Genomic DNA, 21,733 nt, shown 5'->3' with positions numbered 1-21,733 from the left:
ATTTGAAAGAGAGAGAGAGAGAGAACGCCCACGAGCGCATGAAGGGGGAGGAGCAGAGGCAGAGGGAGAAGCTGACTTCCTGCTGAGCAGGAAGCCCCAGGGAGGTCTCCATCCCAGGACCCTGAGATCAAGACCTGAGCCAAAGGCAGCCACTTAACCGACTGAGCCATCCAGGTGCTCCAGTATTTCATTATGTTTTAAGACCGAATAATAGTTCATTGTATGTATGTAGCACATTGTGTTTATCCATTAATATACTGATGGACAGTTGGGTTGTTTACACTTTTTGACTATCGTGAATAGTGCTTTTATGAGCATGCATGTACAAATATCGGTTTTGGTCCCTGTTTTCATTCTTTTGAGTATATACCTAGAAATGGAATTGCTGGATCGTATGGTAATTTTATTGTTAGTTTTTTGAGGAATCACCATTCTCTTTTTCACAGCAGCTGTACCACTTTATATTCCCACCTGCAATGCACAAGGAGTCCAATTTCTCCACATCCTTCCAACACTTGTTCCCACACACTTCAGCTTTGGCCGCCCCAAGACACAGAGTGTGGCAGATTGAGACTGGAGTGGGAGGAAGGCCTTTAAAAAAAAAAAATCCCAGAAATCTGGGTCTCCGTAAATCTGGCTAGGGCTCAGGGACCAGTATCAGGAGAGAAAGAGTTCTTTGGTCCTGGGTTTCAGAGCTGGATCCGCAGGGCAAGCTAGCAGGTTGGGGGTTGTGGGGTTGCTTGCCTTAAGCACCAGCTCTGCAACTGCTCCAGCTTTCCAGGAGGCCAGCCTTTGTTGTTAGCGTGTGTGTGTGTGTGTGTGTGCGCGCGCGCGCGCGTGTGTGTAGATGGGAGCGCGTCCAGCTCCCCGGGCTCCATGCGGCTGACCTCTCGGCAAGGCCTGGGAGCCACTCTCTTGGATCCCGGATTTTCCCGACGGATTAAACGTGGCCTTCCCCTCCCTCCCGCCTCCGTAACAGACTTAAAAATAGCTCTTCCCGGGGGCGCTGGGGAGAGTCTCCACCCCTGTCTGGGCGAGGTGGGGCGGCCGTCCGGGAGCCGGCGGCGCGAGACCCCGGGCCTCCAGCTGCTGGCGCGGAAGGCTCGGTTGCCCGCGGGCGCGCCGGTCGGCCGCACCGGGGTGGGCGCGCCGGCTCTGTCCCCGCCGGGGAGGGCGTCCGGGCTCCCCGCTCCTGGGGGTGCATCCGCGGCCCGCGTGGCGCCGGGCGTTCCGGGAACGGCCTCCCGGCGGTCGGGGCGGTGTAGCGCGCCGGGAGGCGGGGCCGGGGCCACGCTGGGGAGCCCGCGCCCCCGGACCTCTGCCGGCCCCGCGGGCTCCGGCGGCCCCCAGGTGAGCGGGGCCGCGTGGGAAAACTATGGCAGGAATTCGGCCCGGGGAGGGCCGCGGGTGGGGAGCGCCCTTGTAGTCCGAGCCGTGGGTGCGGCGGGACGCGGGAGGTTAAACATTAGCGGCTCGGACGCCCTGTAGGGGTGCAGCTCGGGAGCTGCGGGAGCTGCACTCCGGGGCGGCCTCTAAACCGCCGCTAGACCGCCGGGTTCTGCCCCTCATCTCCAGCTCCCTCGGCCTGCTCTGGACCGAGGTAACCACCCCCCCCGCCCCCCGAAGGAACCAGGAGTGACTGCACCCCCAGGACTGGGCTTCCCTGGGTGGACAGACTTGGATGCTTACTTTTTGAAAAAAGTAAATATGGTTTTGGAGGGCTTGATGTTTTGAGTTCTGCAGGTAAAGGGGATCTTCTGGTAACGAGATGATTTAAAAACAAACACATTGGCATCTCTGGTTTGTCCCTCTTGCACTCTGGGGCTGGAGTTTAGGAGGAGGCAGCAATGGTATTTTTCTTTCGAGGTGGCTGCAGTTAAAAGTCCAGGGGAGACTTGCTTTGTACGGAACAAGGATCTAGAAGGGGGTCTGGAGGGCTTGGACAGGGCTACCCTTCACCCAGCACTCCTTAGGGCCCAGGGCCTTCCTGCCCCACCCTCCCCGTTGTCTCTGAAAATTTGATTTTTAAAAGAACTTTGAAGAGAGGCCTGGAGAGTGTGAGGTGCTCTGACTGGGGCCTCTCACACTTTCATCTGCAGACAGGGTGGGTGGGCTACTGCCTCTGTCAGGGAGGTCCCTCATCACCTTCTCCTGGCCTCCCAGAGCTGAGGACTGGCCAGTGAGAACAACCCCTCTTAGAGGCCGGTCCTCCAGTCAAGTGGTTGATAAGCAGTCTTTTTTTCAGTCTCTGTCAGCACTAAGGGTCTAGAGACATCTTCCTCATGTGCAAATAGTTTTGGATATCATCCAACTTAATAAAATGGTCCCATGAAGTTATATGCTTCAGGTTGGGAACAGAAACCTGAATTCCTTTGTGGAATTTAACTGGGTTCTGCCACAAAGCTGGAGTTCGGTCAAAAGGCTTGTGGCTCAATGTACACTGACAGGAGCAGGGAAGGGGGTGACTTGGTGGGCTGTTCTGAACCTCCTTGTGGGCCCTTTTCAGAGAGGGCCAGTCCTGGTGGGGGTGGGGGTTAACTACCTGCAATGGCAGCTGTTGCTAGGCCATGCACCTCTAGGGAGGATTTGGGGGGGGGGGGGGTCTGGTGGCTGAAGATAGAGAAAGTCTACCAAAAAGCAATGACTCTTCCATGGGAAAGAAAACAGCAGTATATTCTAAACTCATATCTTTCAGATGTGAAAAGCAGTGCTGATTTTTGACAGTTCTGCACCTGGGAAGACAGGTCACGTCAATTTGTAGTCTTCCTCTCTGAAATATTCCTAAGCAATGCCAATCAAAGCCCTAGCCCCGATTTTTAGTTTAAAGAAAATTCTTTTGTGGCAAAAACTTAAGAGGGGTTTTTGACCAACCTGTTGGTGCTGTCTTTTAAAAATACCTTCTTAGAAGGAGGTCCAGGCCTCCAGTTCTGGAGGGAGTAGGTCACCGGAATAAAAAGCAGAGCATAAGGAATACAGTTAGTGATATTGTAGCAGTGATGTAAGGGGACAGATGGTGGCTACACTCGTGGTGAACATAGCATGAAGTATAAACTTGTCAAATCACTAAGTTGTACATCTGAAACTAACATAACACTGTGTGTTAACTATACTCAAAAAAACCCACCACCACCAACAAAAAACCCTCCTTAAAGTTACTGGGAATGGAAGCCAGCTGGAGGGGGAGCTGTGTGCCACTTGATGGTTCCAGCAATGGGTGCAAACCCCATGAAGGGCAAGAAGGAGTGGAAAGGGCACACCTTTCTTTAGAAAACAACAGAATCAGAGAATAAATCGAAGATCTGTAATGATGGTGTTTCAGGAGAGCGCCCGAGTCACTCTCCTCTCTTTTGGGATGTGTAGGGCTCCCTTACCTATGGTGTGTGCATAGCCTGTTTGCAAATTGTGTGAAGGTTTCCTTGGCAGCCACAACAATTAGCGCTAATGACAAGCCTGGGCTCCCCAGGGCAGGTACTGCTGAGGGTAGCTCGGGAAGCCAGGGCAGGCTTGTCCATGATTGCCCGGCAGCTGCCTCGGTAGCTTGGCTCCCCTAACTGCTCCTCTTGGTTGCATTCTTGAGGAAGCAAAAGAGACAGTAAGGTGGCAGCCGTGGTGGTATAGTCTAGCTGTCCACTGATATTAAAAAATCAGAATTTAAAAATATCAGTTGTTTAGTTGATCATTGCGCAAGTTATCTTCGACGGATTATAGGTGGGCAGGTTTCAGAAGAACCATAAATTCTCCGGGAGCTGTTTCGCTGTGGGATGGCTGCCTTGTGAGATGGTGAACACCCCATCACTGGGGGTGTGCAAAGCAAGGGTGGTAGATCAGGCTGTGGACACACATGGTAACAAATCCAGCATTTTAGTAAGTCTGAATGGCATTTCTCTCCAGTGGGTCCAAATTAAGAACTCTGTTCTTACTCTTTATTCTAATTCTTTATTCTCTTTCTTTCTTGGCTGTGGGATTGCCCCAGGTAGAAACCATCTCTTCAACAATGAAGCAAATTTAGAATGCTAGCATAAATATCATTCTTTTGGGTCCTACTAATTCATGACATTGGTCTAAGATTGGGAAGCTTCCTGGGACCCCATCAAAACATGCAGAGATGGTTAACACAGCTTTGGATTTCCTAATGCTGCCTTGTGTTTCTATTTCCAGATGTGGGGAAGGCAGTCTGCTGATGCCTGGAGAAGCACAGTGTGACTGCCCTTTGGGGTGTGTGGTTTCCAGGTAACCTGCCGCACTCTCCCTGGGCTTTGTCTCCTGCCATCCTAACCTGGACTGCAGCTGTGGAGTTGCGTCCTGTTCAGCTAAGCTCTGCGGAGATAGAGGGAATTTCAGGTCCCCGGCACTGATCCTGTTGTGATTTGCTGTAAAGTTTTAGTTCTTGCAGTTTGGTCAAGAAATCTCAGGTACTGTCATTTCCATGGTGGGAAGTAATTTCTCTGTCATCATCATCATCATTGGGAGGTAGATGGGCAAAATTCAAAAGCTCTGGAGTCAGGCAGAACCTGACTTGAATCTTGGCTTCATTACCTAGGAGCTGAGTGACCAGGGCCCAGTCCCTTAGGTTCTCTGAGCCTCAGTTTCTACGTTTATCAGATGAGGCAAATCAACTACATACAACGTTGTACAATGGCTAGAAATAGTACTTTTAAAGGCTGGCACACAAAAACTTAATCAGTGATGGCTGCTATCATAATCTTCAAATTCCCCCAGTTCTGCTCACCTTTGGATTCCAGAGCCCTAAGACTTCTGAGAACCTGGGGGTTCTAGTGGAAGACAGGAGTGACGCTTCTGGGGTTCAGGAAGACCGCGTGAACTGAGATCCCTAATTCAGAATTCTGTATAACTGGGAATGGGGCCACCATCCTCAGTGTTTACAGAGTGTGCTCAGAGTGTAAATGTGAGGGTTTCAGGGCTGCAGCCATATCTTGATGGTCAGTGTGGGCTCTGGGGCTTCTCGCTGATGAGCCTGAGCCCGTCCACAAGGGCTCCTGCACTCTAGGCTTTCATTAGCAGCGGTGGGATCAGGCTGTGGACACACATGGTAACAAATCCAGCATTTTAGTAAGTCTGAATGGCATTTCTCTCCAGTGGGTCCAAATTAAGGACTCCCAACTCTGTTCTTACTCTTTATTCTAATTCTTGCTGGTTCATAGGCTCATTTCTCCAGATCCCTAAGAATATAGACTTTTGAGGCAGATAGTCTAAGATTTTGATAATTCTGCTCAGGTCAATAGCAATTTGGGCTGCAAGTAATATGCTAGGGGCTAGAATACAACAGATAATGAATAAGCCATGGTCTCAGCACTTGCGGAACTTATAGCTGGGGGACGTGGAGGAGAACGGAGACAGGAATGTCCTGGTGTGGTCTCTCCTTGGTACACCCGCTGCACCCTGTCCCAGCTCCCACCCTGGCACGTACCACTCTGCATGGTCGTTTCTGTCTATTTTTCTTTCTGGAGAAGTCTGGAGCCAGACACCATCATTTACTACTAGTTGTATGATTGTGGGAAGTCATCTGCCCTCTTGGGTCACCTCCAAGTTTCTTCATCTGTACGCTGGGTTGTAATGAGAACTAAGTGGGATAGTGCATGGAAAGCCTTGTAATTGCGTGTGCAGAGCTGGTAACTAGTTTTATTAATGATGGCAGGGACTGTTGCCTGGGTCACCATCAATTCTGAGTGCCGGGAGTGGTGCGTGGCACTTGGTAGGGGCTCAGGAGTCATTTGTTGGTGGGATGAATAAATGAACGTTGCATAAGCACGCTGATACAGACCGGAGTGTGGCGAGGCGCTCAGAGGAGCGTACACTCAGTGCTGCCCTGAGCCCAGGGGAGAGGTGGGGCATTTTGACTGTGGGCCTGGGAGCGATTTATGGTGGCTGTCACGTGTGAGCAAGGCCTTGAAGCAGGCACTCATTCACCTGCAATAGGAGCAGGGGGAGGTGGTGGAGGTCCATCTATACCGATAGGCAGCAGGGCCTAGTGGCTAAGAGCTCAGACTCTGTAAGCAGGCTACGTGGTTTTGGATTTTGCCTCCTGCATCTGGGGCAAGCTTCTTTACTTCTTTGGAAGGTTTGGATAATATTAGTACCTCCTTGAGGGATTGTTCTGAGGATTACATGAGTTATTCTTTATGAAACACTTAAAAACAGTGCACATAAATAAATAGCCCAGAGATAAGAATGTGTGGACAGCAAGTAATATTGTAAGTGGGAGATGCAGCTAGAAAGGTAGCTTGAAAACAGTTCATAAAGGTGTTTGAATATCTTTTTAGTGAATTTGGAATTAGCCAGTGAGGAACACAGAAAATCCATTCCCATATGGATGAAGCCCAGAGGTGGCTGCCCCTTCCTCTGTTTTGTTTTTGTTTTTTAAGATTTATTTATTTATTTTAGAGAGAGGGGTAGAGCAAGTGCCTGCACACAAGTTGGGGAGAGGGGCAGAGGGAGAGAATCTCAAGCAGGCTCCTGCTGAGCGCGGAGCTGACCCAGGGCTCCATTCCAGGACCCATGAGATCATGGCCTGAGCCAAAACCAAGAGTCAGTCACTCAACCAACTGTGCCCCCCAGGTGCCTCAAGGTGGCTGCCCCTTCTAAACGGGGCATGCACTCCCCCTTTTGCCACAATCCCCAACATTCCCTACCACAGTGGTTCTGAATCAATAAATCTGGAGACTTGCATTTTTGACAAGTTCCTGCTGATGCTGATGCTCTGACGTTGCTGGTCAGGGACCACACTTTGAGAACTGCTGCCTAATTGTATCTTGGGCACTAAGGTAGGGGATTAATTGCCCTTTATCATCAAGCTTGTACTGTGGTTTTTCTTATACTTGCCACATTTCCTGCATTTAATATTACCTTCCTGGCCCTGGGGGAATTTGGATTTGCAATTTCTGGTATACTCAGTATTGGAAGGCTGGATCTAAAGGTCCCAAGAGAGAGATGGGCCAGCAAGAAAGAGATTTGGGAGTGGCTGAGGCTCAGCCTAAATCAGGCCTTTGGTCGCTGAAGCTGTGGGTATGTGTGTGAGCTCGTCTTCAGGGAGAGTGTGCAGGGAGAGATGGGTCATGAATGAACAGCAGAATATCGCGGGGGCACTGCCCACGCCCCATCTTCCCCCTCCTTCCCCCACCCCCCCGTGTTAAAGGAAGGGTAAAAGGATAGTAACTGTTCAGAAGAGGCTGGAAGGAACTTTCAAAAAGGTGGGAGAAGCTGAGAGAGTAGCCGATGGAGCATTCTTAGCCTTACTATTAGAGAGAGGACTGTGGGCACACAGCTGAGGCCAAAGCTTAAATAGTTAAACAGTGAGTTCTAGGTGAGCTCCCGGTCTGTGGGGAGGACAGGAAGCAGGTGTCCTGTTACCCTTGCCCACAGCATGCCTGGTAACCTGCTGTTGCTCCAAGGCATAGCTTGTTGTGGCAATTGTCTCTGAGGCCCCAGAGACACAGTTGCAGCTTGGAGCTGAGCATGGTAAGTATCCTGTCTCCCATCTCCTTTTTTTGGTCTGTTTAAATAACGTGACACGCGAAGTAGGAATGGGCTGATCTTGTCTCGGCCATGATGCGGGTGCAGGTGGCTGGCTGGTTTTGGTTTTGGTGTCTGTCTGGGGGAAGAGTATCTGAGAAAGGGAAGCATGGGAGCTGCAATGGAACAGGTGGGTCAGCGGCAGCCTGCGCGCAGCCTTCAAGGCCAGGCCAAGGGGTTTGGACATGGTGCTGCGGCAACAAGGGGCCACGCTGAGCTCCTGGGTGCAGGGCGGGTGTGGGGTTCATATACCACGGTAGCCCCAATGCCCGGCACAGGGGCTGGCCCGAGTAGGCATGCTGTAAGTGGGGGGGGGGGGGGGCAGTGGGTGAATGAATGAGTGAGTTTGAGGGATAAGGGGTCATGACCTGATCAAAGCCAAGTTTTAGGACAAATAGCTTCGAGAATCAATGCTCAGAGTCCACGAGTTTTGGAGCCAGGTGCACCTCCAATTGTGCTTCAACTCTGGCCTCCCAATCGGGGACAAGACTCTTAACTCCTCCAGACATCCGTTTTCTTGTTTGTAAAACGGGCATAGTGGTAACTGCTTGCAGGTTTGCACGTGGAGTTGGTCTGTGTCTGGCACGGAGGCTGGCGCCTGCGGCACTGCGGCCGATGTTACTACTGAGTGCTTGGCCTTGCGCCTCCTCCAAGCCTCAGGCACCCTGCGGGCTGGTAGGGCAGGCCGATCGCGGTCTTTCTCAGGTGAGGGCTCCGGGAGGCCAGGGACCTTCCCTGGAGGCCCTGCCCCTCTTTGCAAACTATGAGGCTTATCCCCTTCGTGAGGTCAGTGACCTCTCTCCCCTCTGACTTTCTCTTGTACTGAAAAGTTTGAATCACATGATCTGGAAAGAATGTGATTAAGTAGGGTCACCTGTCCTTCTTGTCGCCCCGTTCAGATTTGAAGTTCCCCAAGGACAGAAGTTGTATTTTTTCTATAAAAATTATAGAAGTAATAGATGATGATGTGAAGGACTTTGGATAGTATAGGAAGGGGGAAAGTGGAAAATCAAAGTCTTCTGACTTCCATTCCCACTCCCAGAGGCAACCATCACTAACAGCTTGTTTATTTTTCTAGAAATACCATAGTCTATGCCTGCAAAATGATAGACAATGAATCATATATAGGAATCGTAAATCAGTGTATTTTATTTCACTATTATTACACATGAGCAACAAATATGAATCATTCATGTGTGTATATATGTATATATATTATATGCATGTGTCATTATCATCATCGATCTGTGTAAGGCTTGTCTATCTACCCATCTCCTACCCATGCACCATCTGTTCATTTATTTATCCCTGTTTCACACCCCATTTCCCCTCCTTCCTCACAGGCAACCATTCCAATGTGAGATATATCTATAGACCTATGTCTATGTGATATATGTAGATAGACATAGATGGATACATATGTGAGATGTACATATCTTTATTTTTGCAAATTATGATTATATGTGATTATATTATCATTTAAACAGATGCGGAAATACCTGTGTATATGTGTATATATATGTGTGTATATATTTGTATCTATGTATATGTATACATAGACACACACTCATTACTCCGTATCAGTGCATGAATAGTTGCCTTATTCTTATCAATAGCTGCATAGTATTTCATTGTATAGAGATACTATTTGTATCCCCTGTTGTACTTTGTACTGCCCTTTCTTGTATTTTCTCTTGTACTTTGCTGTTACAAACAGCACTACATGACAGTTTTTGCACAGCACCTTTGCACACTTGTGTAAGTTTATCTGTAGGGTAAATTATAATTCTTAGTAGTGGTGTGTTCATTTTAAAATCCTATTGCTATTGTCAAATTACTCTTTAAAGAGAGAGAACAATTTCTGTGTCTGCCAAGAGAGTGGAGAGGAGAATCTGAGTCTTTTGAGAACAAATTGGACCTCTTTTCTAAACCAATAGGTTTGAAAAAAAGACCATCACGGACTGAGCAGAGCCTGTGTGCAGAGACATGGCCGCTCTATTAAGCAGCCCCTGGCAGCGGGGGCCATCATCTTACTCACATCCCACCAGAGGAAGCATAGTCCTGTGATCACACTTTACAGCTGGGGCACCTGGGGAAAGTAGCCCACTCCTGGTCCACTATAATCTTGTAATGACAGGAGGAGAGGATGGGGTGTGGTGGTTGTTAGGAGGCTCTGCCTCCCGTGGCGAGTTATTGGACGTTATCCTGAGGTCAGTATAGGGTTGCAGAAGGACCCACTTAGACATTTGACCCCTCCCTCTGACAAAGACCTCTGGCAGGGACTCTCGCTGTGGACTTGGGCGCGGGGCACAGAGGAGGGGAGATTCACTTGCCTCATTCCTAGCAGGAGGACCTCCTATGTGCCAGATACTAGGCTGGGTGCTTCACTTGCCTCATTCCTAAGCACAAGCCTGAGAAGTAGGCTCTGTGATCTCCCAGTATGCACAGAAGGCTGAAGGGTGTGAAGGAACTTGCCCGAGGCTGCGATCTGAATCCGCACCCGTGCGACTGTAGAGCCCACACCCGGCCTTCTGCAGCTCTCACCGCGTCAGTGCACCCTGTGGGCCCTACGGCTGCTGCACAGCCCCCTCCCCTGACCCCACTGAGGCTCCCGCTGGCCAGGTGTACTGTACGTGCAGCCAGATGTGTCTTGCCCAACTTGGACCCTCTCCTTATTTTCCAGGTCCTCTCTCAGCTCCTGTGCCTGCTGCCGTGGCCTTGGTGGCACCCTCCCTCGATGGTCGGTCCAGGGCTTCCTCAGCCCATGCAGTCCCCGGCTAGCCCTGCTGAAGGCCTCAGTGGCTCCCTCTTTGGGGCCTACCCGCTCCCTACCTTCAAGTTCCAGCCTCGCTCTGAGAGCGTGGACTGGAGGCGCATTAGCGCCCTGGACGTGGACCGCGTGGCGCGGGAGCTGGACGTGGCCGCCCTGCAGGAGAACATCACTGGGGTCACCTTCTGCAATTTGGACCGGGAGGCGTGCAGCCGCTGTGGGCAGCCCGTGGACCCGGTGCTGCTCAAGGTGCTGCGCTTGGCCCAGCTCATCATCGAGTACCTGCTGCACTGCCAGGATTGCTTGAGCGCCAGCGTCGCCCAGCTGGAGGCCCGGCTGCAGGCCAGCCTGGGCCAGCAGCAGCGCGGCCAGCAAGAGCTGGGTCGCCAGGCTGATGAGCTCAAGGGCGTGAGAGAGGAGAGCCGCCGGCGTCGCAAGATGATCAGCACCCTGCAGCAGCTGCTCCTGCAGACAGGGGCCCACAGCTACCACGCGGTGAGGAATCTCTGCAGGGTGGGGGAGGGGGAGGGCTGTGGGCCCAGTCACCGGGCCGCCTGGGCGGCACCACCACCGGGACCATGCTTACTGGGGTGAGGGGCAGATGTTAGAGCTGTCTCAACAAGTTCTCCAGTGTGTGTGTGTGGCAAGTGTGTATCTGAAGGATATGTGTGCATCTGTGTGTGCCTATGTGTGTGTGTGTTTATGGAGAGGGTGCATGTCTAGGGTGTGCAGGTGTGAATGTGTGGAGGATGTGCATGTTTAAGGACAGCGTGGATATGTGTGTCTACCATGTGAATGTTTGGAACATACATCCGTGTGTGGTATGTGTGTGTATGTATGTAGAGTGTGTGGTGTGTAATGTGTGCTCGTGTGTGAAGTGTGCACCTAAAGATATATTTACGGTGTGTGTGTGTGTGTGTGTGTGAATGAAGGACATATATGTGTGTAAGGGTGTGTGTATTTATGGAGGGCGTGAGTGTATGTTTGAAGGGTTTGTGTGTGCATGTAGTAGTGTGATGTAAAAAGGCGTGTGTAAGAGGTGTGTGTTTGTGTGTGTGTAGAATCAGTCTGTAGCAAGAGACTGGTACTGCCAGGCCCATTCCCGAAAAGTGATTCCATCATTCAACCAAGTGACAGTTCATTACGCAGAGTGGCGTTTGGACATTCGCATCTGCATGGCTAGTGTGGCCTGGGGACCACTGCACTCTCATGAATTGTTGTGGGCCAGGCTCTGAGGAGGCAGGCACAAGTCATGCTGGCTCAGGTGTTCAAGAAAGTCATAGTTTGGTGGTAGGTGGGACAGAAGGAATCATATGATACAATGTAAATGGATCTAATGGTAATCGATACAATGTTAATTACGATAAAAAGGGTCAGAACCCTTTCAGTTGTAAATGCCAGAGCAGCCGTTTAACTTGGCTTAGGCCCATAAGGGATTTATTGGCTACTTTAACTGAAAAATCCAGAGCTCTGGTGGGACTCAGGTGTGGCTTGTCCTTAGAATCAGATGATGGGCACCAGAATTTAGTTTGTCTCTGTAGCTGTTGACAACTCTTCTTCAAGTGTGGGTTCCATTCTCAGAAAGATTCTGTCTGTGTGGTAGCAAGTTGGGCTACCAATGCCAGTATCTGACTTTCCCAGGTTCAAGGCTGGCATGATAGAAGGCCTACTTTGGTCCCAGAAACCCGGCCGGTTTTTCATCGTGTCTTGTATTTGGCTGTGTTTGGGTCTCCTACCCATCTGGGAGCCATTCACAGGTACCCAGGAATTCAGGGTTGTGACTGGTCTAGGCCACATGTCCCACCGTGGAGCTGGGGATGGACCAAAGCCCATGGATGGAAAGTAAGGGACAGAGTGATTCCCCAGAAGAAAACCGGGGTTCTGTTGTCAGAAGAAGGAGTGGCTACTATACTCTCGTCATGACTCTTTAATGACACCTTCTGGAAGTTGCGTAAGTCACTTCTGCTTACATGTCATTGGCCAGAATTTAGTCACATGGCCACACCTGGCAAGCGAGGCTGGATCATAAAGTGTTTATTCTCATTAATCTCATGACCAGCTAAAAAACAGGGTTTTGGTTACTGAGGAAAGAGGGAAAATGTGTTTTGGGGGGACAACTGGCAATTTTTGTCACATTTGTGTAAAGATAGCAAATAATCTGCCCTCTTAGTCTGATTGAGTAGGATTAACAGCCTGCAAAGTTGTCTTGGAAAAGTTTTGAGGTTTTACAGTGAAAAGATATGATAGGTTGGCGGTGTCTGAATGCTTGAGGAGAGTGAAGCAGAATTAGAGATATTATTATTTGTTCTCCTCTGCTCTGGTGGTTCTCAACCCTGGGGCGAGCCCTGGACATTGGCTTTTTTTTTACTTTGTATCATGACAATTTTTAAACATGTACAGAAGAGAGAGTAGTGTAATGAATCTTCATTTGTACACTACTCAGCCCAATCGTTATCAACTCATGGTCAATGGTTTTGGACATGTTCCCCTACCTGCTTGCCCCCACGCCTGCATCACTTTGAATGTGTTAGACATATGGTGTTATCTATAACTATTTCAGTATGTATCTCTAAAAGGCAAGGACTCTCACTTTTAAATATAAACGCTACCATCATCACGCCTTGAAAAACCAACAAAAATTCCTTAGTATCCTCAAATACCTAGGTAGTGCTCACAGCTCCCCAGGGCGCTGGCAGTGTTCAGATCAAATTCTTCATTTCTGAAGCAGCCCCGGGAGCCCACGGAAATGGGAATTTTGATTTGGGAGAACCCCAGGTTGAGCCAGGTGATGTAATCCTGCACTTACCACTGTTTCCTTTCTGTGCAGTGCCACCTGTGTGACAAGACATTCATGAATGCCACCTTTCTCCGGGGCCACATCCAGCGCCGGCATGTAGGTGCGACAGTAGGAGGTGAGTCCAGGTGGCCCTCCTGGGACCGTGGAAGAGTCTGGGCTGGTTTCCAGTGGGTGTGGGGCACATAGACCATCACAGCTGCCTTCAGACCTCATCATCCAGTAGAGGAGGGGATGATCCCACCATCCACCACAGGCGGATCCATCCCATGTGGAGCTGGGAGGGTTTCTGACCATGTGTGTAGAGAAAAAGGGAGTCAGACAGGTAAGTTCAGTGTTAGCTTTATCCCTTCCTATTATGTGACCACAGTCAATGCACCCCCTCTGAGTCTCAGTGGCCTTTGCTGTGAATGGGGCAGTCAGACGGCGTGACTTTGAAGGGTCCTTACCTTCCAGCCTTCTATGAATCTGCTATTCTCTGATGCTAACTATGAATGGGCTTAAATGGGGTTAATGAGCAGTTAGACCAGTTCTTTGACTTTTTGTATGTACATGAGCTAATTATGACTTAATCACTTTAATTTTACCATTTCAAATTCCAAAACTAGTAGCAAGGCTGTATGTTTCCACATAAAGAGATTTGCATATTTTATATCCATATTTGTGGTTCATAAGAAATAGCTGTTAACACGTAAAATAAATATAAATATGAAAATGTAAATCATATAAATATAAAAATCCCATTAAATAAAACTTTTTTCTTATTTTTCATTTAAATTTCCTTTTCAAAGAGCAGACTTAGAGTTTTAAAACAGCACCATTTACCTAATTATTATGCATTTATTATGTATCTAATTCTTCTTGGTTCTGCATTGGAGGCTGCTAAAGAAAAACAGATTTTCTACTTCTTAAATGAATTTTTCTGATAAAAAGACATGTCTTTGAAGAGATATTTGTATACTGATGTTCATAGCAGCATTATTCACAGTAGCTAAGATGTGGAAGCACCCAAATGTCCGCAGACAGATGAATACATAAACAAAATGTGGTATATACATGCAAGGGAATATGATTCAGCTTTAAAAAGAAAGGAAATTCTGTAACATGTTACAACATGAATGAACCTTGAGGATATTATCGTAAGTGAAGTCAGTCAGTCTCCAAAGAACAGTATGATTCCACTTATATGAGGCACCTAGAGTAGTCAAATTTATAGAAACAGAAAGTAGAGTGATGATTGCTGGGGCCCAGGGGAGAGGGTCCATGGAGAGTTATTTAAAGCATACAGAGTTTTTGTTTTACAAGAAGAAAAGAGTTATGGAAGTGGATGCTGGTGATGGTTGTACAACATTATGAATTATGAATGTATTTAATACCATTGAACTGTACATTTAAAAATGGTTAAGATGCTAAATTTTATGTTATGTGTATTTTACCATAATAAAAAAATTGGAAAAAATGCCTTTGACCTGGAAAATTTATTTTTTTAATTAATTTATTTAAAAAAAAGTCTGTTGATTTTTTTTTAAAGATTTTTTAATTTATTTATATGCCGGAGAGAGAGAGAGAGAGTGCACAAGCTGGGGGAGTGGCAGGCAGAGCGGGGAAGGAGGCTCCCCGCTGAGCAAGGAGCCCAATGCAGGACTCAATCCCAGGACCCTGGGATCATGACCTGAGCCGAAGGCAGACGCTTAACCGACTGAGCCACCCAGGTGTCCCTTGACCTGGAAAAATTTAAATACAGAAGGGTAGAAAAGTGAAAATAAAAACCATGGACAATATCACCTAGTTAATATTTTGGTGTGTTCTCTGTCATTATTTTTCTGTGTACGTATATAGTCCTATACTATGCAGTTTTGCCTGTTGCTTATCTTCAATTAAGAATATATCACATTTCCAGTGTCATTCAGTCATCTTGGAGAACATGATTTTTAATGGCTGAATAGTATCCCATCCTGTGGCTATCATAATTTATTTCACAATTAAATTACTTCATACTTTATATGGGTTACTCATAAATTTCCCTATTATAAATCACATGATGATCTACATTCTTGTATGTAAATCTTTGTGCATATTCCTTATTATTTTCTTAAGGTTAAGTGCTGAAGGAGAAGGAAAATATGTTCTTCGGGCAACTTTTGCTAAATTAATGTTCATGATCTTTTTATTCTCAGGCAGCTGGCTTTTCGGATACCCCTGCTCTCCTTTTTCATATCATCTCAAATCACTTTGTTAACCCAAATTAATTTCTACCACATCTAAAAATTGCTTAAGCGTTTCCAAAAAGTCCAGTCTGAGGAAAACCATATCTCACTTCGGGTTTTAATAATGGTGCTATCTGTCTAATAGGCACTAAAGGTACTTTAAAAAGTAACAAATGTTCAAGTACAATTGGTGTCTTTTTCATTAACCAGTAACTCTTGGTTTATAAGTATGTGGTTTAGTTAGAATGTTCTCTTATAATTCATTTTCTTTTTAATCTTAGAAAAGTGAAAGTATACACTTAAAACAACCTCGGCTGAAAGTTTCCTTTATAATACATGCTGCTTTTTTTTTTTTTCATTTGAAACTTAATACTATCCTGTATTTCTGAACAAAGTGAACTTAAAACTACAATTATTTTCACTATGTTAAACTCCTCTCTGATGGCTGTCAGGATCCACTGATAGGTTCTTTGTATCAATAATCACTGTGCGCGTGCTGTTTGGTATTCTGCTTCTGTTACCCTACCCATCTCCCGTTTACATTTGTGTGTGTCGGGACTGTCAAAATGGTTATTTTCAATGACAGTAATAGTTCACGCTTAGTGAGCAGTCAGGCCAGGCACTATGCTAAGCATTTTGCACTATCACATTTCACCCTCAAGACAACAGTCTGAGTTGGGTGCTGTTATCTCCATTTTCCAACTTGGGGAAACTGAGGGTCGGGGAGGTTATGTCACTTGCCCGCGGTCAGTGTCCAGTGGAAATGGCATAGCTGGTGTCAGCCTGAGGTGTGGCTGATTGCATAGGCGAGGAACTACACTTCATTCACGTTTTCACTGAAACTGGCCACCCTGTCTTTGCATGGACCCCACAGGGAAGCAGAAGCAGCAGGAACAGCCAGTGGAGGAGGTGTTAGAAGAGCTGCGGGCCAAGCTAAAATGGACCCAAGGGGAGCTGGAAGCCCAGAGGGAGGCGGAGAGGCAGCGGCAGTTGCAGGTGGGCCTGGAGAGGAAGCTCTGGGGAGACCCCCTCGTGGACTACCCAGGAGACCCATGAGGCACCTGTCTCCCACAGGACCAGATGTCTAGCTGGTTTCCTGCAGCTGGGAGTCAGCGCCAGGGTGGCATCTTCCTGGGTGTGGCAAATGATCTTAGGCTGGCTGGGAAGGAAAATTCAACTATTTTTCCAGATCTGTGTGGCCAAAAGTAGAGCCGAGAATTGCACTCTCCTGCATTATTCAGCACACTGTGAGGGCATTTGAACCAGAATGTTAACTTCTTACACTACCCTGCTGGTTTGCTTTTTGAGAACAAAGACTGGATAAACTCCAAAGTGCAGTCTCGAGGACGTACTTAGTAGATAATTGTAGAATGAAAGTATGTAAACTTGCCTCACCCCTTTCTTCATGTAGTCATTCTTCATTCATTTCCTCAGCACCCATTTATCGAGCACCAACTATGCCAGGAATACAAAGAGGGAGAAAAGACGGGGTCCCTATCCTCAAGGGACTTTACAGTTCGGATAAGACTTGGCCCCCTCCATGTCCAAACAGTGGGGACTGTGGGATGAATGTGCTTTGGCTCTCCACAGTGACTTGCCCAGACAAGGGGCCCAGCAGTTTCTCAGTCAATATTTGCCAAAATGTGGAATTAATGATTCTATTGTTCTTGCTTTTCTTTCCAGGAAGCAGAGATCACCCGTCAGAAGGAAATAGAAGCTAAGAAAGAATTTGATGAATGGAAAGAAAAAGAGCGGGCCAAGCTATATGAGGAAATAGACAAGCTAAAAAAATTATTTTGGGATGAATTTAAAAGTGTTGCCAACCACAACTCTATGCTAGAAGAGGTACCCAACACAAAAGGGGTTCAAAGTTCTTTTGCTGAAGAACTGTTTATTCTCAATATTTATTTCTTAGTTTGTGCTAGTTTTATTTCATCTGCCATTGGGGGCTAATATACTGTGAGGCCAGATACCAGAGGCCAGTGTCAGGGATCGAATCCCTGCTCTATCACATATTGGCTGTGTGACCTTAGGCGAGTTACTTAACCTTCCTGTGCCTCAGTTTCTTTTCTGTTAGATAGGTTGCTGGAAGGGTTAAATTAGCACACAGACAGCACTTAATATTGTCTGGTATATAGTAACAACTCCCTAGACATTATCTTTATTTTTGCAAAGGGCTTTCTTTCATCACTGGACAAGATATGAGGCAATATTTAAATGAATGCACTTCTCAAGTATGTGCTGAGTGCTGCCTACCTGCCAGGCGCTCTGCTGGGGTCTGTGGAAATCACACGGAATAGTAAGATTTACTGACTCTGTTTACTGGTTTCCAGCCCCTGTGCGGGGCACCTTATTTACAATAACTTTCAATCCTTACAACAATAGAACAACCATAACATTCTCAAAGTAGGTACATTGTTTGTTTACTTATTCTTTTTTAAAGTTCTTTAAAAGAAAACTATTATCATTCCTCCTTTACAGGGGAAGACACTGAGGCCCCAAAACATGCTCAATGTCACACAGCTACTAAGAGGTAGACCAGGGATTTGAACTTAACTTTTTAAACTTCAAAGCCTCTGCTTTTCTACTGGGTATACGGTCAAGTTTATTCAGGAAAACCTATTAAAGGTTATTATCCCTGGACTGCATCTTCCCATATAAACCTATATGACTAAAACCATACCAGGGAAAATGTTTTGGAGGAGAAATATTTTCAGAATATATGTAGCTCTTGTTGATCCTTCTAACATCAAGGAGAATCTTCTCTTGTTTTTGAAAATGAACTGCCTGGTAGCATTTCTCACAATCATTCTATGTTTTGCTAAAGAAACACCTGGAGAACTTTTCCAGAAGGAGATTGTCATGGGATATGAGTGGAGTCTTGGGTGATCCATCATCTCAATCTGAGATGGGAAGCAGGGGAAGGGAAGGCTGTGGGGTTGAGATGAGAGCCGTGTGTGTGTGTGTGTGTGTGTGTGTGTGGGGGGTTATCTATAGTGGCCCAAGCCCTCCCATCCTAAATGTTCCTGCAGTGTGGTCAGGGACGATATGTGGGAGACAAGATGCTGCTCCACCACACGGAGCTCATGCTCTTACCAGCTCCATGCTCCTCATTCCTGAGCAAGCCTGCACCCCTGCTGACTCCCACTCCTCCCTGACATGGTGTTAGCTGACTAGATATTTGATAGGTATTGATTTGAATTTGGATTTATTGTTTAGAAACCACCTCAGCAAAGGTTGGAGGCTTACTTTGGTTCAGAAATTCTAAGTTTTGGTGAATGAGGACATAATTCTTACCATCCATGGTTTCTTTTTAACTTGGATCACATTTTCCTACACTGGAACATCACTTTTCTGGTCTTTCCTTTATAGGATTGCTTGTGCTGTGTTTTTATGTCTGTATGTCTCCCCCATCTCCTCTCAAGTGACATTTTATGATTTTACTTTTATTATAGGAACCAAACTGGATACACACTTCTCAGTGTATTTGGATAATTATTTTGTTAGTTTTTTTTTCTAATTTGGGGGAGAAAAAGATAAGATTTCATTTACAATGAGTGTGAATAACACTAAGCCCGTCCATCTCATTACGTAAGACAAGATTCCCCTTGCTGTTAGGAGGGCCAGTGAGAGGGAAATACTTCTCGAAGATGTTTCTCCTCAAAATTTTCCCTTTGATACAAAAGCCTGTGAGCTTACTCTGGCTAAGTTACCTAGCTGCAGAAAGAACCTTAGGTAAGATGTAGGGTAAATCCAGCTGCCAAAGGAGTCCCTAGTTGAATGGAAATTACCATGAAGGTTTGTAATGCCGAGAGAGCCTGCTCTCTGGTTGTCTGAGCATCGGTGTGAGGACAGAAATGACACATCAGAAGCCGAGGGTTGTGCATCCACTTAAAAAAGCATTTGACTCTATGAAAATACTCAATTAGAAATGGTTAACATTTATACCCAATACTGCTTTAGCAGATGAGAAGAGTTAAAGCTGAGCAAGAAAGATAACAAGTTAAACTCAGGGACTTGCAGTTCTTTAAAGCTTTAATAGGGGGCTTATGGGTTTTGTGTAGTGATAGAGATGGAGATAATTTACTTTTGTGACTGCAGCAGTGATATGTTTAAAAATATAACCATAGGTGGCAAGGCCCCTCGTCTTGGATCCCCTTTTCTGTGCCCTTTCCTTCAGATGACACACTGCTAGCTCAGGAATCACTAGGTATTGGCGACACAACTCCAAGCCAGGCCAAGCCAGGCCGTCTTGGTGACAGCCAGCATTTTTTGGTGGGAGGAGGGACAGGAGTCCTCAGGGAATGGTCCAGAGTGCATGAGACCCTCCCAAAGCCCCTAAGAGTCTGATTTTCTTCAGCCTATTGGAGACTGAGGAGGAAATGGGGGCAGAAATGTCTGACGAGCTCTGGGTTTGGGGTACAGCCGGATTTCAGTGCAGTTGAAATTCTGCTCTCGAGTTCTATTTGTCCACGGGGCACCTGCTTCTCCCGAGTAAGCACTGAGCTCTCAGGGGAACCCTCGTGGAGGGGAATGCAGACTTGTGTGAGTATGCGCAGGCACGTAGATGTCTGCTGAGGACAAGCGGGAGTTTGGTGGGGTAAGGTGCACCCTTCTGACGTTGCTCAAGGTATAAAAGACAACATCAAGATTAGATCTTCATCTGAGTAAGACCGTGTCCTGGCTTTTCAGAAACTGCAGGCGCTGCAGTCCCACAGGGTGATGGAGTCCAATCTCGGGTCACTGCGGGATGAGGAGTCTGAGGAGCGACTCAGGCAGACTCAGGAGCTCCGGGCCCTGAGGGAGAAGATGGACATTCAGGTGAGCTGATGGCTCTTGCCCATTTCCCCACAGCCAGCCATGTTGCTTTCAATAAAATTTCTCAGTTTTGCTCTATGGTTTTACGGAAGTTGGAAGACATCAGGTTTTATCTTTGCAGACCTTCTGCCAATGCACGAAAGCATGGGATCGGATTCTTAGGGTTCTCAGGTGAGGCTGGTGATACACGTGGGTGCAATATCAGGTTTGCCTGGGATCTTTCCAAAACACATACAGTTATGTCCCTTACTGGGTACCTTTACCCTCATTTTGATTCCAACCCAGTTGAAACTCTCAGCAAGTGTGATAGTCTCCTGTTTTGAAGGCATTTGGGGTGGGTCTCGTGGGTGATGGTAAATATCCAACAACCACTCTCTGGGCCTAACAAAGCTTTAATCTGTAGCAGTTGCTGTTTTCCGTAGTGTAACATTTCCCACCCTGGCCGATTTCATGCTGCCACTGTGAGGCCCCTGGATATGGAGTCAGAGAGGCTGGAGCCCAGTCCCTCTCCTGAGCCGGCACGCGGTGGCTCTGGCCAGCACTGGACGAATCTTACAACGGTCCAGCTACATATGGTCTGCATCACTGATCACTCCATGACAAGGAAGGGCCTGGTCACTCAATCAGGCTGTGCTTCTGTTTGTGCTCTGTAAGATTGTTAAGAGAGAGCTTAACATCTGACAGCAGTAAAGTGTTTCCACTGCTTGATGTTTTACAAGTTTCACATTAAGAAAAGCTAATTTTTTTCCTATGACCTCTGTTCTCATCCTTTGCCTCATTTTCTATGGATTTCCTTACCAATTTGAGAGTTTCTATGACACATGGAACTTAACCCAACTCTTTCTTGTTCTTGTGGTTATTTATTTTTTTTTTTTTAAAAGATTTTATTTCTTTATTTGTCAGAGAGAGAGAGAGAGCATGAGCAGGGGGGAAGGGCAGAGGAAGAAGCAGGCTCCCCGCTGAGCAGGGAGCCCGATGCGATGCGGGGCTCAATCCCAGGGCCCTGAGTGGAAGGCAGACGCTTAACTGACTGAGACACCCAGGCGCCCCTGTTCTTGTGGTTATTTTCCCCACACCATTGTTCCTTCAATTTTGTTCATCGTGGTTTAGGCCATACGAAATTAATAATGTTTATGTGGTCAAAATGATCAAATTATCAATCTTTTGTTTATGGCCACTCTGAGGTTTAAAAAGAAATGTTTTTGTGTTCCCTTTTAGTGCCTTTATGGCCTTATTTATTTATTCCTTCATTCATACATACCTCTTTATTGAGGTATGATTGTTGTGTAAAAAGTTGTACGTATTTGATGTACGCGATTCAGTGAGTTTGGGGATAAGTACTTACCCTTGAAACCATTAGGCCACAGTCATATCCATCACCTCCCAAAGTTTCCTCCCACCCTCTTTATTATTATTATTATTATTATTATTTTCTTTGTGTGTGTGTGGTGATAACACAACATAAGATCTACCTTCTTAGCAAATTTTAAGTATATAATATATCGTGCATAACAAACCTTGTACCCTTTGACCATAACCTCCCCATCTTAACCCCTGGCAACCACCATTCTCTCTCTGTTTCTATGAGTTTGGCTATTTTAGATCCCACACGTA

At 46.8% G+C, this 21,733-nt stretch overlaps 1 protein-coding gene across 5 annotated transcripts in view; it reads left to right on the top strand.

The window, feature by feature from the left end:
* Window positions 1-758: 758 nt before the first annotated feature.
* DZIP1L (DAZ interacting zinc finger protein 1 like) overlaps window positions 759-21,733 on the top strand; it is a 40,370-nt gene continuing 19,395 nt past the window's right edge. The window contains exons 1-7 of one of the 5 annotated variants that reach the window (XM_034995504.1): window positions 1,266-1,350; window positions 4,159-4,230; window positions 10,214-10,795; window positions 13,128-13,212; window positions 16,176-16,297; window positions 16,985-17,146; window positions 19,994-20,122. In XM_034995504.1, the coding sequence (XP_034851395.1) occupies window positions 10,268-10,795; window positions 13,128-13,212; window positions 16,176-16,297; window positions 16,985-17,146; window positions 19,994-20,122 (1,026 nt within the window). In that variant the 5' untranslated portion in view covers window positions 1,266-1,350; window positions 4,159-4,230; window positions 10,214-10,267. Of the gene's footprint in view, window positions 1,351-1,389; window positions 1,601-4,158; window positions 4,413-6,565; window positions 7,477-10,213; window positions 10,796-13,127; window positions 13,213-16,175; window positions 16,298-16,984; window positions 17,147-19,993; window positions 20,123-21,733 lie in introns of those variants that run through there. The other 4 variants (XM_034995487.1, XM_034995496.1, XM_034995471.1 and 1 more) reach the window with 4 other exon arrangements.

The sequence above is a fragment of the Mirounga leonina genome, unplaced genomic scaffold (assembly GCF_011800145.1).
Source record: "Mirounga leonina isolate KUSES-001 unplaced genomic scaffold, KU_Mleo_1.0 Mir_115, whole genome shotgun sequence".
Taxonomy (NCBI): domain Eukaryota; kingdom Metazoa; phylum Chordata; class Mammalia; order Carnivora; family Phocidae; genus Mirounga; species Mirounga leonina.
Note: the sequence above shows the minus strand (reverse complement) of the source record. Positions and strands in the feature narration are given on the sequence as shown.